A 17,612-nucleotide genomic window follows, 5' to 3' on the forward strand; every position below is an offset into this window, starting at 1 on the left:
AATACAGTATGTTTAATGAATGTTCATTTCATTAGATTGTGCACTTTTGCCTTATTAAAGGTCCAATGAGTCATACGGATGGCTTGAGGATCACATCTTCCAGTTCTCAACAAAGTAAACACACATTTTAATATATGGCAGCGATCTGTGAATTCTCATTGTTCGTCAAATTATACAGGAAAAAATATATTCCATCTATGAAGATTAGTCATATTATTTGCACATGCATATAAAGAGAAGAACCTCCCAGCCCAACAATAATCATGTTTTTACTTCATTTTCTATAGAATATTATGTTATATTGTATTATATAACAAACACAAACTATATTTGCTGCGAAGAAAAATATCACCACGAAATTTCACGGATGAAAAATTCATTGATTTCATATTTACAATGTACATAAATGTAATAATACTGTACATGTGGACTTTTTTTATTGTATACTGACAATGTACATCAATATAATAACTGTAGAGATTATTTTTGGGCTTTTTTAACTGTATATTTACAATGTATAATAATACTTGTGGACATGTTTTTGCTTCCAAGTGCCTTTTTTAAATTTTATATTGACAATGTACATAAATATAATAATACTTGTGTACATTTTTTTTCTTCCAAGTCCATTTTTTAATTGTATATTTACAATGTACATCAATATAATACCTGTAGAGGTTATGTTTTTGCTTTCGATTGCCTTTTTGATTGTATATTTACAATGTATAATATATTTGTGGACATGTTTTTGCTTGTAAGTGCCTTTTTTTCAAATTATGTGAACAATCTAAGCAAGTTGCTCATTGTTGTTCATTTGCAAATTGCAAAGTCCAGTATGCAATGCCCTGGATTCCTACAAATGCGTGTGAACATTGCACGAATCTCTAATTAATGAATAATTCGCATGTGTCTTGCAGTTCATTCACATTACGCACGATGATCACATGCACACATGCAAAATGAAATACATCAATACTACAAATAATAATTTAACGGATTCACGTGGCCATTTTGGAGCTAGTAAGTCCTTTATCATCAATGACAGACAGGGTGAACCCTGCATTGTCAGCAGTCCGCGCTGCTTGGACGTCTCCGTGCGTAAAAGAGCGCGTCTTGCAGCACTTGCTGTTGGTGTTGGCGGACGGACTGGGAACTCTCCAGAATAAAGCATGAAGCATCTTCCTGATCTCTGGCCTCATGAGACAGTACAGTATGGGATTCAAACAGCTGTTTGCGTGCGCCAAGCACACAGAGAGTGGGAACACGTAGGTGTGCGCCATGTAGTAGGATTTATCCCAGTTGACTGCGTTAAATTTAACCAAAACGCCCCAGAAGGTGATAGCTTGGTTGGGCATCCAACAGCAGAAAAAGGATAAAACGACTATTGCGACAGATTTAGTGACCCTCGATCTCCTCTTTGGGTTGCTGGTGCACATGCTCTTGCGTTTAATGAAGCGCAAAAGCATCAGGTAGTTGACGGAGACAATCAGGAGCGGGATAATAAAAGCAAGCAATATTTTTTGGATGTGGTAAAGGGCGAGCCAGTCGTATCCTTCTGGGAATTTAAGGAGGCAGAGTTTTTCTCCCGCCACCACGATCACTGCGGAGAAGATCGCTGTGGGAGCCGTAGCGAGCGTAGCCGCCACCCACAGCACCGCGCACACCCACTTGACGCGCCTCGACCATCTGTGCGAGGACTTCTTGAGCGCCGAAGTGACGGATAGGTACCTGGTGACGCTCATGGCCGTGAGGAAGAAGACGCTGGCGTACATGTTCATCACCGTGACGGCGAGCACCACCTTGCACATGGCGTCCCCGAAGGGCCAGCTGAAGTCCAGGGCCGTGTCCACGGCCCAGAAGGGCAGCGTCAGCACCGACTGGAAGTCGGTCACAGCCAGGTTGATGATGAAAAAGTTTATGGCAGACTTCTTTCGACCTTGTCGCAGCCTCATGAGGAAGAAGACGAGGAGGTTCCCCACCAAACCCACCGCACAGACCACGGAGTAGACCACGGAGATGAGGATCCTCAAGAAGGCGCTCCCGTCCGCGTCCGCGCCCACGCCGATGTCATCAAAGTGAAATTTGTCATCGCCACTTGCGTTTAATGCCTCGCTCTGGTTTAATGCGTCATCCATCTTCAGTTCGGACAGGAACACTCAACACAGCTCACTGTGTGATGTGTCAGAAATGTTCTCCATCCTTACTCCTCGTGGAGAGACAGCGGCATGACGGCAGCCAAGCTTTTATACGCTTGTGCCACTGCTGGGCCACCATTGGCTGGGAAGATAGTGTCTTCTAAGTACACACTTCACAGTTTCACTATTCACTTGTGTGATTGTGCACTGAGGCTCATGCACTACACAGCTGGACCAAAGCACTGTGCGTAAAGTGCGCCCAAGCAGGGGGGATCTAGTCATTTGGGGGCCCAAGGCAAACCCAGTCATCAGGGCCCTCTACATCCTTGTACTGCACTGACAATAGTTTTATTCTGTTTGAAATGTATTGATTTTATTTTGTTTATTTATTGTTATTTATTTGCTTCAAAGCGATTTAAAACATGAATGTTTATCATCTACTGACAAGTGTGAATATGAGAAAATTGTCCTATTTTATTAGCTAGACAAAGTCCTTAAAATCCTCCTTAGGATTATTTTTCCTAACAAGCGAATCACCTCAACGCTTTTACGTTAATTGATAGGAACATTAAGCAACATTTAAGATAGTTTACTTTGTGATGAAAAGTGCCACTCTCAGCTTCAACTATTGCATTCTCCACGCTGACAGCTAATGCTGCTGCCGTCGTCCTGTGTCTATGTTTGTTGTGACTGTGAAACAGGCTGGTGCCTTCAGTAGTTTTGATAAAAACTGAGGGTGAACGATAATTATCAGACCAGATACGAAGGAATTATGACGTCATACCGATAAATCCGATAACCGATCATTTTCAAAACGCTCCCAAAATCCGATCATTTTCAAAACACTTCCATGAGGCGAGATTACCCGTACTATGCGGGCGAGCAAAGCAACCGCTCCTTTTTTCTTCTGCTTGTGGCGTTAACAGCCTGTCGTAACTTCCCCTGAGCTCAAACAAACAGGTAGTTGTACCAAATGGTCCACGATGAGGGGAAAAAAAACATTGAGCACACAAAAAACCTCATCAGCCAACTGAAATGTCAGCGCCACGGAATTTGAAAAGTGCAAAAGTTTTGCCAGAGACCCCCGTGGCATCACACTGGTTGCTTGGAGCATGTGCCCGAATACAGTGCACCTTTCTGGGCCACGCCAGGTGGCGCCCTCCTTCATACTGAGGTAACAAGCTGTGTGGAGCACATCATCACTCATGCACCGATATCATTACCGGTAGAAAAAAAGCAATACCGATATCAATAGATATCTAACTTGTATGCCATCACTGCAATAAGATGCGGCGTATTAACTTGAATAGCAAATAGCTGTAAATTGTACCGGAAATGTTTGAAATGGCATTTTATACGGGTGTCACGGGACGAGACGATACACGAGGTTGGGTCCAACGAGAAGAGACAAGATTGGAACATGAATTTTAAGAAAAGTACAATGAAAAAATATGACTTCACAAACGCTTTTATTGAACCAAGTCACAAAACACTACAAATGATTATTGTCCCACAAGTGGATGCTAAATTATATTATTGTCGACATAACTGATGTTGTACTAATATAGAATAATAAATATATATCATAATAATGCAATATTTCCTTTACTATGTCACCTTGTATTTTCTCACAGGCAATCGGTACTGTCTGTCAAACGTTTGCAGCATTTCTTGAAATGCTGGCTTTTCAACTGTATTAAAGAGCAGCCTTTCTTTTGCCGTGACTTTCTGTGAACGCATACCATTTTGCGCTGTTCCATTATTGAGTGTTGACTCACGCCTTCCGTGCGTTTGTTGTGATTTTGTGCACGTACACGTACCTCCAGTTGTGACCTTGGCTTTAGATGAGACTCGAGATGGGAGCATCGATCCAATGATTGATGTAGACGCCAGTGTAGTATCTTTGTGAGATCAATACTAGCGTGATGAGATGGATATTTTTCATTTCTATTAAGTTTATTTTCACAAATGAATGAGAGTCAGAAGTGGTTTTTGCATTATTGAGTCAGTATCGTCAATACTGTCGCTGTATATTGTTGGCATCAGATCTCTCGGTGAGAAGGTATGTTTGTTGAGTAAACATGGGGGTGTCAAGATGGGTCAAAAGCTCATCTTTCTGTCCGCGTCCGCCGGCCGGATCTCACATTTCTTGGAGTCCCCTTTAAAAGTCGTGCTGAGAGAAAGCCCATTGTCTTGGGTCCACCCATCTGTGGGGGTGGCTCCGTTGCAGAACTTTGCAAAGTTTTCAGGCTGTCACTAGTTGTCGGCGCGGATGGAGAACTCGGGGCGCAGGAATCACTCGGAAGCAAAAAAGCAATATTCTACAACAGGCAATGCATCAAAATGATCAGATAGTGATCGGGCCTGGATCGTTCCAAGTGCGCGCTCGTACGCTGCAGTCATGGTGGAGATGAACTGAACTGAACTGTCACTCAGCACTAAACTCCAGTTTACTGTGCTGCCGAAATGACCCGTTTGGACTGCGGGCTTCACGCTGGACAAGGAACGTCTCACGTTCGCTTCTTCGTGGTACTTGTGACCGTGCTGGAAAGCTGCAAAGCGCTGGGGTCGGCACGACAGCCAGGTCAGTTCCATGAAACTTGAACGAGTATGGCTATAGATTATGTTTGTGTCCTTGCTTTTATTGTCAGCCTTGATGCACAAAGCATGCGAAGAACCAAAGCAGCAGTCTTCTTTTGTAGGAAGGAAGTTCAACTGTGTTCGCAAAGCTGGCAATTGTCAGCATGGCAATGTGTATTCCATTTAACATTTCAATTCCTGCAGCATTCTTATGACCCTGAGCTAAACAGAACAGACCTGCTGCCCCCCAGGCTCTAACGCTGACCTCCAAATGCAGGAGGGTGAAGAGAATTTCATAGGGGAGTTTGCAGGATGCAATGTTATAATCCTCACTGTGGAGTTGCTTTCTGTACTAAGTAGCGAATTTGAAGCACTTTCAGGGGATTAATCTTCTCTGCACATACCTGCAAGCCCGCCTCTCACATTGAAATCCTCGGCTGGCTGCTGAAAATCCACATTATGGATGCAAGCAGGCCAAAAAAAGAGGTGCCCTTTGGCTTGTGCATAAATGTGCAGTTGAAATAAGCTCAGATGGCCCCGTAAATCAACAATGCAGCTTATCAACCAAAAAATTAAAAATTAAACTTAAATAAAAGCAAAAGAGGCCAGTAAAACAATCGACTATTTTACTGACTCAAGTTCTTTTGAGTCACTCTCTGAAATAAATTGGTACTGGAGTCGCTCGTCACAAAGCGCATGTGCAGAAACTCGCAATGAAACTTCAGTCTTTGTCGAGCACCCGTGAGTTAGTGAAATACGAGTCTTTGAGTACCCGTGAGTCAGGGAAACTTGAGTTTTTTTCATCCTGCAAGCTGGTGAAACTCTGAGTCTTCGTCGAGTGACATACAAGTCTTTGAGTACCCGTGAGTCAGTGAATCTCATGAGTCAGTGAAACTTGAATCTTTGTCAACTCGTGAGTTTGTGAAACTCGTGTCATCATCAAGCACCTGTGAGTCAATGAAATTTTAATCTTTGTCAACTTGAGTCGGTGAAACTCAAGTCTTTGTCCAGCACCCATGGGTCAGTGAAACTCAAATCTTCGTCAACCCAATAAGTGGGTTAAACTCGAGTGTTTGTCAAGCACCCGTGAGTCAGTGAAACTAGAGTCTTTCATCAAGCACGTGCGAGTCAGTGAAACTTGCGGGCTGACCAAGTTCTACTAGCGGAAGAAGCAGTGAGTAAGTGAACATTTTAACAGAGAAGAGTACCCGTGAGTCCCGTTTCAGTAAAAAAAAAAAAAAAAAACGCAAGTTTTGAACGACTCGTTCATGACTCTTTATATTTCTTGTTTCGGGTGACTTGCACACAATGTTACCACCATATTGTGCTGAATTACGATACTTGTGCATAGTCACAAGCAAGCCTTGATCTGACTTCAGCTGCCGATGCTCACCTTTTGACCCTTTGTATTGACAATGAATAGGAGTCTTGTGCTGTGTCCACACTGCTGCGGCTAGAAATGGCACAGAGAGTAGACCGGTGATTCCCACGTATCTTTTTGCAGCGATATATGACAGGCAGAACAATGAAATGCTCTTCCACTCGATGGCACAAGGTACTGTACATCATTCACCTGTGTACCTGCCTGCTGCCAGTCCTACTGCACAATAAGTCATGGCGTGCTTGATGGTGTGCAGTGGCATTTTTCTAATATAAAATATGTGCCTTCGCTCAGTAAAGATTGGGAAACGGTTGGTCAGATAGCTGGGTAGATAGAGGAAAACGATGACCTTCCCTTCACCAAGTCCAACAGCTCATCTTCCATTCCTTGTTTCTTCCCACCATGACTCCAGCAGAGAGATTCCACCAGGACCTTCCTCAGTATGAAGTGGTTCACCCCACTAGAGTGGATGTCAGAGGTCACTTCCTGTCCAACTTCCTGTGCCATCGTTCCCGCCGCGTACAGCGCCGCGATGCCTCAGAGGAGTCGATGGACCAGGAGAGAGTCTTCTACCAGTTATGGCATGCGGGTCACAGTTTGCACTTTAACCTGACGCTCAACCCACACCTGCTGGCCCCGGGATTTCTGTCAGAGAGGAGATACGGTGGTCTCAAAGGCACAAAGATCCGTCGCCACGGAACCTCCCAGTGTCATTTCCTGGGTGAAGTGCGGGATGAGGCTGCTGTCAAAGGGAGCGCAGCAATTAGTACCTGTGATGGACTGGTGAGTAATAGCGTGATAGAGAAAAGACCGTGGCTAGTCATAGTAAGGATGTGACCTCATTTACCTTTGCAGTCCTCTTCCCTCCTTAGGAAGGTGAAATGTTCAAATGTCATTCATCATTCACTTTATAAATCCCGGAGGGGAAATCTCACACTCTTAAATTTATTTATTTATTTATTTTCCATTACTATAAATGTGAGTGTGAATGGTGGTTTGTCTACATATGCCCTGCGATTGGCTGGCGACCAGTCCAGAGTGTACCCCGCCTGTCGCCCGAAGTCAGCTGGGATAGGCTCCAGCATACGGCGGCATAGAAAATGGATGGATGGATGGATGTTCCATTTTTACGCCAACATAGAACTGGTTCACTCACACACAGGAAAGGGAGAGATGGCCCTGCTGAGCAATGTAGCGCCCTCTGCAGGTTTAGGGGTAGCTTTTAATGCTTCTTTTTTCAGCAACGTCCAAACACTCCAACCACAGAAATGATCCAAAATCAAAAACACCATAAAACACAAGCAATGGCAAAATGTTGCAATCACATGAATGCTGCAGGATCTTTTTTTTAAATGCCAACAAAAAAATGCTGCAAATGCCAAACACCTGCATGAGAGAAATACTGCAAGTTCATGGAACAAAAGAGAAGCTAGCCAGGCTAACCTGAGGGAAGTCCGACAGAAGGAAGCCGGTGGAATAAAAAGGTAGATGCGAGTATCTTCGTCACGTACACAAGAATGGAGAGGTGACAGTGCGCAGGGATACGGCGGGAGGCAAATACAATGCTGAGCGATTTGTGAGGTCTGATTTTTTTCGAGTAGGCGTTTTTGTGCGAATGTGCGAGGAAGCCAGAGTACCTGGAGCAAACCCACGCACGCACGGGGAGAACATGCAAACTCCACACAGAGATGTCCAATGGCTATTGGATTTAAAAAATATCATAAAAATGAGAGACGAAATAATAAGAATATTGTCACAACACTCTTCATCGACTGCTTTGATCGTTTTTTTAATGTCTTTGTCTGATCTTCCGTCTCACGTGTGTCTGGCCTGTAGTTTAACTCTTCAAAGGAACATTTCCACCAAGAGAACTTTCCCAGACGACATGCAGGGCTGCAGATGCTTTCCATATTGTTCGTGTACTTGGAGTGCTTTCACAGCATTAAACATGGCAAGCTCAATACAAATTCATGCACAGATTATGTATGCACTCATTAGTTGTGTCACAAGTAAATGTACAGCAATCAGTGTTTTCACTCACTTGGCAGCTCTGTCATCGGCAGAGTAACTCAAACACCAACACAAACACAAACACCAACACAAAGAACAACACAAGTCAATATATACTATAATAACTTCAATTATCTGACGGGTACATTGAACTAAATGTCAGAACATGACATTAATGACATTTATCCAGTGTGTGTGTGTGTGTGACAGCAATAGTCACACCAAGTGAACGGAACAGAGCACACAGTGTCTTGAAATAAGTGTGCACTCCAAAAGGAAATAATCTGGGCTTGCCAAGGTGACACTCTGTTCCCTTTCACAAACACAATGATCAAAATGACTTTGATTCTGTTATTTCGGGACCAAATGAAAACATATTGTGGTCATAGTCAGTCAGCACGGCGGAACACGGACAGCCAAGTGAGGTTTTGAAGTGATGACACAGACTGAGAACGTTCTGTTTTGGAAGTCATTGTCGCCGTGACAACTGCATCTTTTGAAAAGACGACCTACCAAGGTTTTTCTCAACTGGGGAAGCATTTCTTTCACAGTCTGCATCCTTTGGTGCATTTATGGAGTGCTGGCTGGCTTTTGATGATCAGCTGTGGATTGCATAATCATGAGGGTTAATCAATCCTGTGTTCAAAATAAGTTGTCACTACTGATACACAATATCCTTTTTTTCAAACCGATAGCGATAACTTTCTGCTTCTCAAGACCAATATGATACCGATGATACAAATGTTATGTTTTTTTAGATTTAACCGTAGTTTGTGCACACCTGGAGGTAAGAAGGACTCAAACAAATTCAGATTTGAGCAACTGTACCTGTTGATTAGTCCTAATCAAATATCATGACATTACTACTACCACATCACTACTATCAGGAGAACCACAGTGTATCGCAGAGGGAGCCACCTGCTGTGGCCCAGCAAGGTGCACTGTATTCGAGCACACGCTCCGAGCAGCCGGTGTGATACCACGGAGGTCTCTGGCAAACCTTCTGCACTTTACCAGCACTATCGTGCTAGCGATTCAGGTGTGTGATAAGGTTTTTTTGTGTGCTTGATGGGGTTCCCTTCATAGCGGAGCATTTGGTGCAACAGCACATGAAACGACAGGGCTGACGTATTCGTCAGAAAGTGAATGTTTGTTTACAAGTGAGATCAGGGGTAGTTACCACAGGCCCTTAACGTCACAGGCAGGAGAAAAAGGAGCACTTGATTTGCTCACCCGCACCATGCGGGTAATCTCACCTCATTGGAGCTTTTTGACATCATTTGAATAATAATATTATTATTATAATACATTTTATTTATGTTGCACTTTACATTTTAGCAATCTCAAATGACTCCAGAGTGAAAAAAATTGTTCTACATAGAAAGCGCGGCTATCGTTCTAAATTCTAAATGAAAACTACATCTAAACACGATTTTTTTTAAAGATGGGTTTTAGGTCTCGTTTAAAAACCTCGACAGTCTGTGGGGCCCTCAGGTGGTCAGGCAGGGCATTCCACAGCCTTGGAGCCACAGAGAAGAAGACCCGGTCGCCCATGGACTTGAAGGGTGTTTTTGGTTGTAGACCGGAGGGTGCATAAGGAAGTGTAGACATACAGTAAGAGTAGACATAACATGAGTTGCAGTGTGTTCATTGCTTTGTTTGCTTAGATGAGAGGGCAAAATATCGGAACCCTACATACTACTCAATTTGTCAGTGTAATGACATTTAAAAATCTAAAACTAAACGGTGCATTGAGATAAATACGCGTTCATAGCTTTATGTGTTTGAAATCATTCAGTCCTTAACCCATAAGAACTGTGCTTGACTTGAACTTCTGAAGTCTCTCAGTGATGTATGTGCAAACTTTTGGGAGTGGTTGTCCTGTGACTGTACCAGGACATGGCTTCCAGGGCAGTGTATCACGTAACCACATGTGAAGGCGCTAATTCCAAAAGCTTATTTTTGGCCATTATTTTTGGCCATTTGCAGCAGTATTCATGGATCTGACAAAAGCTTTCGATACAATTAATCACACTATCTTAATTTCAAAATTAGAAAGGTACGGAATTAGAGGTTTAGTCTTAAATTGGGTTAAAAGCTACCTAGCAAAGAGGAAACAATTTGTAAAGCTAGGAGAATATACATCTGGGAGTTTAAATAACACGTGTGGAGTACCCCAGGGGTCCATACTGGGACCAAAACTGTTTAACTTGTACATTAACGACATTTGTAAAGTAACAAACAACTTAAAATTGGTCTTATTCGCCGATGATACCACCGCTTTCTGTTCTGGTGGAAGCACACAAGAACTCATTAAAAAGGTCAAGGATGAAATGGTCATATTAAAGTCATGGTTTGACAAGAACAGATTATCTCTGAATTTAAGTAAAACTGAAATAATGTTATTTGGTAATAGTAGAAAGGACACGTACGACCAAATACAAATTAATGGAGTGGATATTGAAAAAGTGGAAGAATATAAATTCCTTGGGGTTGTAATAGATGAAAAAATGAGTTGGAATTCTCTTATTAAATATATACAACAAAAGGTGGCGAGAAATATCTCTATATTGAATAAAGCAAAATATCTTCTTGATCAAAAATCACTCCACACTCTGTACTGTTCCTTAGTATTACCATATCTAACGTATTGTGTGGAGATATGGGGAAATAATTACAAAAGCAATCTTCACTCACTCACTGTACTGCAAAAAAGATCTGTAAGGATAATTCATAATGCCAAGTATAGAGAACATACAAACCCGTTATTTTTAAAATTACAGATATTAAAATTCGCAGATTTAGTACACTTTCAAACCACTAGAATAATGCATAAAGTTAATAACAACTCGTTACCCAAAAACCTAATAAAGTATTTCTCAATCAGAGAGGAGAAATATGATCTTAGAGGAAAATTAAACCTAAAACATTTATATGCGAGAACAACGCTGAAAACCCACAGCATTTCCGTGTGTGGAATTAAATTATGGAACGGATTGAGTAAAGAACTCAAACAATGTACAGAGATGAGCAAATTCAAAAAACAATACAAGCAGTTGATGTTTGCTAAATACAAGGCAGAAGAGTCCTGATTGTTCTGTCAGGTTTGTTATTTTATTTTTTTTATTTTATTTCATTTTTTATTTTTTTTATTTTTTTTATTTTTTTATCATTTTTCTTTGTTTTGTTAAAAAAACAAAAAAACTTTGTTCTTTTTTTATTTATTTAGTATTGTCATCATTATTATTATATATAATTTTTTTCTTTTTCTTTTTTTTGGGGGGAGGGCTATCTTACCGTTATCTATTATGTATTATTCTGACTATCACTGAAAACATGACATGGAATGCAGGAAGTGAACAACATGTACTGTACAAGATGTAGATTGGAAGGGGGGTAGGATTAAATAAGCTTTGCTTCTTCCTACTCCTTTTGGACATGTGGAACTGTGAAAAAAATGATTCATGAGATGTATTCCATTGTAACCTTCATGTTCAAATAAACTAAACCAAACCAAAGGTCATGTTAAACCCATTTCACACTTTGAATGCTTTAATAGAGCGGCAGATATTACAGTTCAACTGTTCTTACTATGTTTCTGGCATGAATTCATATAAAAGAAGCTAGGAAAATATCACTATTGAGTTTTTAGCTTTGAAATTGCTATGGAAAGCCTGACAAATTTGTCACAATAGCAAAAATGCTAACAAGCCACACTGTTATTTTGAAATAATATATTGTGGCATCACTGGCAGTACTTCCTGCATCCCATCATGCTTTGTTGGACTGCTTTGTAAATAGTTGTTAATAGGGGTGCACAATAACTATCGGGCTGACATGAGGGAATTATGACATCATACCGATCCAAAAACATTAAAAATAGCTCCGATAACTGATCATTTAAAAAAAAAAAAACGCTCCAATGAGGTGAGATTACCAATACTGTGCTGAGCAAATCAAGCACTCCTTTTTTTCTGTCGTAACTAGGGTTTGACATTTTTTGGATGCCCAGTCTGCCAACTGGACGAAATAACCACAGGCACCCATGAAGAAGGAATCGTTCAAATTCAAACATTGCCCAACCCTAGTCGTAACTTCCCCAGAGTTCACTTGTAAACAAACATTCACTTTCCAAGGAAGACATTTTGCGTGCTAGTTGTACCAAATGCTTCGCGTTGAGGGTGAAAAAGATCAGCAGCCACCTGCAATGGTAGCAACGCGGCGTTTCAAAAGTGCAAAGGGTTTGCCAGAGACCTCTATGGTGGCACAACGGCTGCTCAGCGCGTGTGCCTGAATACAGTGCACCTTGCGGGGCACAGCAGGTAGCTCCCTCTACTCTATACTCTGGTTCTCCTGATAGTAGTGATGTGGTAGTAGGAATGTCGTGATATTCGATAGACAGATCTCTTTGTACCCGCCCATCCATTCCTGTGCTTCATGGTCAAATAATCAAACATTTGTCTCTGTCCCTGCTGTATTTTGAGATTTAACTTGTTTCTCTCGTATCTTCAGACAGGACTTTTCAAGCTGTCAGACGAAGAGTTCTTTATCCAGCCTTTGGAAAAGTCACATGACGAGTCCTCAGAGCGGCAGGCCCATGCCATCTACAAGCGCCATGCACCCTCCCCATTTTGGAGTCCACTTGTAGAGTCCATCTCAGGGATACAAACAGTCAACGCTTCCTGTGGAGTCAAAAGTAATTTTCCTCTTTTTCCACCATAGACACCGGAGATACGTGCATGACACGCACCTCCAAAAAAAAAGTAACCTCGAGCTGCAGCCGTAAAGGCTGTGATTGTTCGGCTTGTAGAACATTATTTCCTGTGTTTATGACGCGTTCAGAGGGCGCGCAGCCTTAAGTCGAATTGTTCTTAAGTAGGGGAAAAGGTAATATTACCAATGATATAGGTACTACATGTACGTGTATACATATACAGTATATGTGTATGTATGTAAACATGAGTTTGGATGCAGTAGTAATATTAAACGAGGATAATTCATGAAAAAAACAATAATAAAAATGATATAATAATACGTAATGATAAATGTTATTTACCTTTGAAGAGGAGTGGTCGAGCATACGTCGTTGTGGAGGAGGAGGAGGAGATATTGGAAAAAAAGGACAAGTCGTCATCGTTAGACTCTTCTAAAAGAGGTAGTGTTCTGTGGGTGGTGTAGAATTAAGCAGGCCTATTAACTCTTCATAAACGTTAATCACACGCTCTGTCCGGGTTGTACAATTTAGCTTTCCATTTAGCTTCATCTCCCCAGGTCTAACTCGTCCTCTTTTGGTCCCATTAGCAGTGTCACAGTGCCCTCTACTGGTCAAGCATGTACAGTAGCAGTATAAATTCTGATTGAGCGACTACAAGGCAAAATAAAATAAAATATAGACCAGTCGGCTTGTGTTCGTATCTGCGATTGTTGTTAGTTGGGGACCTAGTGTATATTACACACACACACACACACACATATATATATATATATATATATATATATATATATATATATATATATGTATATATATATATATATGTATATATATATATATGTATATATATATATATATATATATATATATGTATATATATATATATATATATATATATATATATATATATATGTATATATATATATATATATATATATATATGTATATGTATATATATATATATATATATATATGTGTATATGTATATATATATATATATATATATATATATATGTGTATATGTATATATATATATATATATATATGTATGTGTATATATATATATATATATATATATATATATATGTATGTGTGTATATATATATATATATATATATATATGTATCACGTAATGTGTACGTGATCATGTGATCAGTATCTGACGATTTCACTTATGGTTGATCGGTATTGTAATCGGCAGCATAAAACCCTGACTGGATCATCCGGCCGATACATTTTTCAATGTATTTATGATGAGGGGTATTGGCCAGGGGTGGCGTATAAAGGGGAAAAGGTAGGACAATTCCAAGGTCCCCTGACTGCCAGGACCAAAAAATAGGTTATTATGGTGGTGGGGGGGGTTAGGGCAAGAGACTACACTTCACACGGGATCGCGACAGGTTGCAAGCTGCAATAGTACTAGCCAGGAGTGATCGGCTTTTGTGGTTGCCGTTGAAAGGCAATTATTGGCGTATGCCGATCACATGCTTTTTTTAACGAAAATCGGCCGATATTGATCAGTGGCCGATTGATCGGAGCATCCCTGCTACAAAACCATAAAACCTTGTCGGAGGTGTTTTAAAAGCGGGCTTTCTAGACTGAATAGGTGTGTACCATTACGTGCATTGCTTAGCTGCCTATTTTTAGCTGTTTTTATATATTTAGAACACAAAGAAAAGAGAAAGTGTTCATGTCTCACGTAAGGATTGCGGATGATGGGCACATTTTTTTGAAAAAGTGCACTTTTCCTTTAAATCTTGCCTAGATTTAAATTTATGCACTTGATACTTTGATCCATTTTTCTGCTTGTAGAATCCCATCACAGATTGGAGGAGACTGAGAGACAGCGAGAACACTGGGAGCAGACCCAGCAGAGGAGGAGAAGGAGGAGGAGGAGGATCCGTCAACGCTCCGTCAGCAAAGAGAAGTGGGTGGAAACGCTGGTGGTGGCTGACCCTAAAATGGTGGAATACCACGGCAGCAAAGGTGTTGAAAGCTACGTTCTTGCTGTTATGAACATTGTAAGTATGACACCAAATGTATTACCATATTAGAACAATATCACGTCCCTTTGTAAAACACTGTGAGTTGAAATGCATCCTGTGCTTCTCCTACCATGCAACTTGAAGCAGCTATTTGTTGGAATGAGTGCATCAGTGTGACATGCGGTGTGAGACAGATGTTTTTAGCCACAGCAAGTCACCCATTAACATTCATTTAAATGCCAGGCATTCATTCTCATTAACGCGTGTGTAAAGCAAAGATTGCTTTTCCAGCACGCACCTGGCGGCCTGTGGAAGTTCACAGTCGTAGTAATCACGCACGCTTTTCAAAAAACACATTCCGCTTAGGAGTGCACTCATTTATGCTGCCAAGCAGATAATGGAAAACTGCATTTTTGGCGGAATTTTGCCCATCATCCACAATCATTATGTGAGACATGAACACACGTGTTTCTATGTTCTGTGCGTTCTAAAGATATAAAAACAACTAAAAAGAGGCAAGTCATTAATGCACGTAATGGGACTCACCTATTCGGCCTAGAAAGCCCGCTATTAAAACACTTCCAACAAGGTTTTATGGTTTTATATCCATGCTGTGAGCATGTAGTAACAGGAACATTCATGATAACATGTCATACTTACAGTATTCTGGTCATTGTTAAGCATTAGTGGAACTTCCTTCCTGGGCGCATTGATTTCACATAGCAACATAGAAAGGAACGTTACACCTAGCGTTCACTTTTCCAAACTCAAAAACAAAAACACAGCAGCAGTGCTCCAATATGTAGCGTTATCTTTCACTCGTGGCCGGAGGCATTGTGAGCGAGTGTGTGGTGAAGCTAGTCGCTAGCCAGATGGTAGCTAGCCGGTGTGGTGTGGCGAGGTTGTCGTGATCTGTGTGCTGCTCTGCTGCCCCCTGGCGGTCTCTCGTTGCAGCACACCTCTGAGGTTGCAGGTGGGACTGATTGGGCACACCTGCGGACAATTAGTGGCGGCCTTCTTAAGCTGCAGCCAGACTCCAGACCAGTGCTAGATTGTTACTATTTGCTCTTCCCAGCATCTAGTCCGTCGTATTGCTACTCTCTGGTCACGTTCTACCTGTGTATGCTTTTTCTTCCTGCAGTTGTGTTTTTCCTGCAGTGGTGAGTGTTGTTTTCCTGCTTGATTGTTCAGCAGTCTTTTCAGTTAGCTTTTCTCTCTATAGTCTGCCTACTTTTTTGCAGCTATTTGTGTTAGTATTTTTGCTCTCTGCTAGTATTTTTCCGCAGCACCCTTAGTTCTGTCTTTTTTTCCCTGTGATTAGATTCAGGTGTTTTCCGTTGTACTTTGTAGTTTGTGTTGTATGTTTTTCCATTACATGGACGCCTTTTGTTAAAATAAACTTTTGTTACGAATGCATTGGAATCCAGTTCACGGCTTCGCTGTTCCTTAACAGAGGTGTCACTACGTAGTTCTTGGACGTACTGTTATAAATGGAGCGTTGTTGATGCTTTTTAGACGTTTTGCAGGCAGAATAGGTGCGTCCCATTATGTGCATTCTTAGCTGCCTCTTTTTGCTGTTTTTATACCTATGGAACGCACAAAAAAGAGAGACGTGTTCATGTCTCACGTCAGTATTGTGGATGATGGGCAAAATTCCCTCAAAAAAGTGCACTTTTCCTTGAAGGAATCCGTTACCCCTCACCAGTCTGAGTTCAAGTCAAGGGTATCAGCAAGCTGTTCTGACCTTGTGATCACTAAGTGTGGTCAGGAAAGCGCTAAAATAGTTAAAAACTTCAGTAGCGCCAAATGCGTCCTTTTTATCGTTGACCTGTTTCTCCACTTTGTCTTTGTTGTTAATGTAAATCCAATGAATCCGTTCCAGAAAATGGTAACACAAAAGACTTGTTTATAGTTGCACCATGATAGTTTTAGAGAATTAGTGGATGATTTATACATTGACATTTATATCACCAATGAGCTAGGTAACTCTGCAACTCTTTACTTCTGTTTCTGTAGATGGGAGTCCTCACGCTGGACTTAGACTGGTGTGTATTTTTGAGAAAGTATAGACTTGAATTACATGCTGAATGTTTCATTTCAATTCCGTCGTGGGATTCGATAAAGGCAAAATCATAAAAGCTGCTTGGAGGATGATTCAGTGCAGCGCTACACCACAACCACAATGATAGCGTATAGTAGAATTAATCACTGTCCATCAAAACTGAGCATTATTGTAAAAGATCGTTTTGAAAAAGGAAGGCAGGTGTTTCCCAGTTTGTAATGGCTACTTGGCACGCGTTAAATAAGCTGGTAATTACTGCCTCTTTGTTTGGGGTTAAGTAAACTGACTTCCTTTGCGTTATAGATGGACACCCAAGTGGGTTTCCCCAAATAGTCTGTCTGCTCTGACAGGAGCTAATTAAAATGCTGCCAGAAGTAAGATTCACAGAAGGCAGTTCAGTGACTGAGAAGCTCCTGGTTGTACAGCCAATAATAGACACAGGAAGCTGTCATTATTTCTCACATCCTCTCGTGCTTTGAACCTCCATGCTCCGAATGTTTTTCATTTATGAAAACAATCTTGCACAGCGTCAAGGGAGACCGCCTCTCGCCCCCAGTCCTTACAGTAAATAATGGCATCATCTTCCGTAGTGAGCAGATGTTCCATTGTCTACCTACCTACATTGTCTTGTGGTTGGCAGCTTGAGTTTGTGTGTATTTTTTTCTTAACTTCACAACTGTATTTTGTTATCCAAACACACGTGCAGCAGCTTGGACAGTAAATCTCTGCATAAAGTAAATGCATGCCA

General features: G+C 41.2%; 2 protein-coding genes across 9 annotated transcripts in view; one reads left to right on the top strand and one right to left on the bottom strand.

The window, feature by feature from the left end:
* Positions 1 to 449: 449 nt before the first annotated feature.
* Positions 450 to 2,193, bottom strand: LOC129178467 (relaxin-3 receptor 1-like). Its single transcript, XM_054770742.1, has one exon. The coding sequence runs from the start codon at positions 2,133 to 2,135 to the stop codon at positions 999 to 1,001; it is 1,137 nt and encodes a 378-aa protein (XP_054626717.1). The 5' UTR covers positions 2,136 to 2,193; the 3' UTR covers positions 450 to 998.
* A 2,217-nt stretch (positions 2,194 to 4,410) lies between these two features.
* The window catches only part of LOC129178466 (A disintegrin and metalloproteinase with thrombospondin motifs 7), a 79,680-nt gene continuing 66,478 nt past the window's right edge, over positions 4,411 to 17,612 (top strand). For 7 of the 8 annotated variants that reach the window (XR_008569801.1, XM_054770734.1, XM_054770736.1 and 4 more), the window contains exons 1-4: positions 4,411 to 4,719; positions 6,509 to 6,879; positions 12,619 to 12,802; positions 14,630 to 14,838. Coding sequence is in view for 7 of the 8 variants with exons in the window: in XM_054770734.1 (XP_054626709.1) it covers positions 4,602 to 4,719; positions 6,509 to 6,879; positions 12,619 to 12,802; positions 14,630 to 14,838 (882 nt within the window). In the remaining variant the exon portion in view is untranslated. The remainder of the gene's footprint in view (positions 4,720 to 6,508; positions 6,880 to 12,618; positions 12,803 to 14,629; positions 14,839 to 17,612) is intronic. The other variant, XM_054770735.1, reaches the window with a different exon arrangement.

This window comes from Dunckerocampus dactyliophorus, chromosome 3 (assembly GCF_027744805.1).
Source record: "Dunckerocampus dactyliophorus isolate RoL2022-P2 chromosome 3, RoL_Ddac_1.1, whole genome shotgun sequence".
Taxonomy (NCBI): Eukaryota; Metazoa; Chordata; class Actinopteri; order Syngnathiformes; family Syngnathidae; genus Dunckerocampus; species Dunckerocampus dactyliophorus.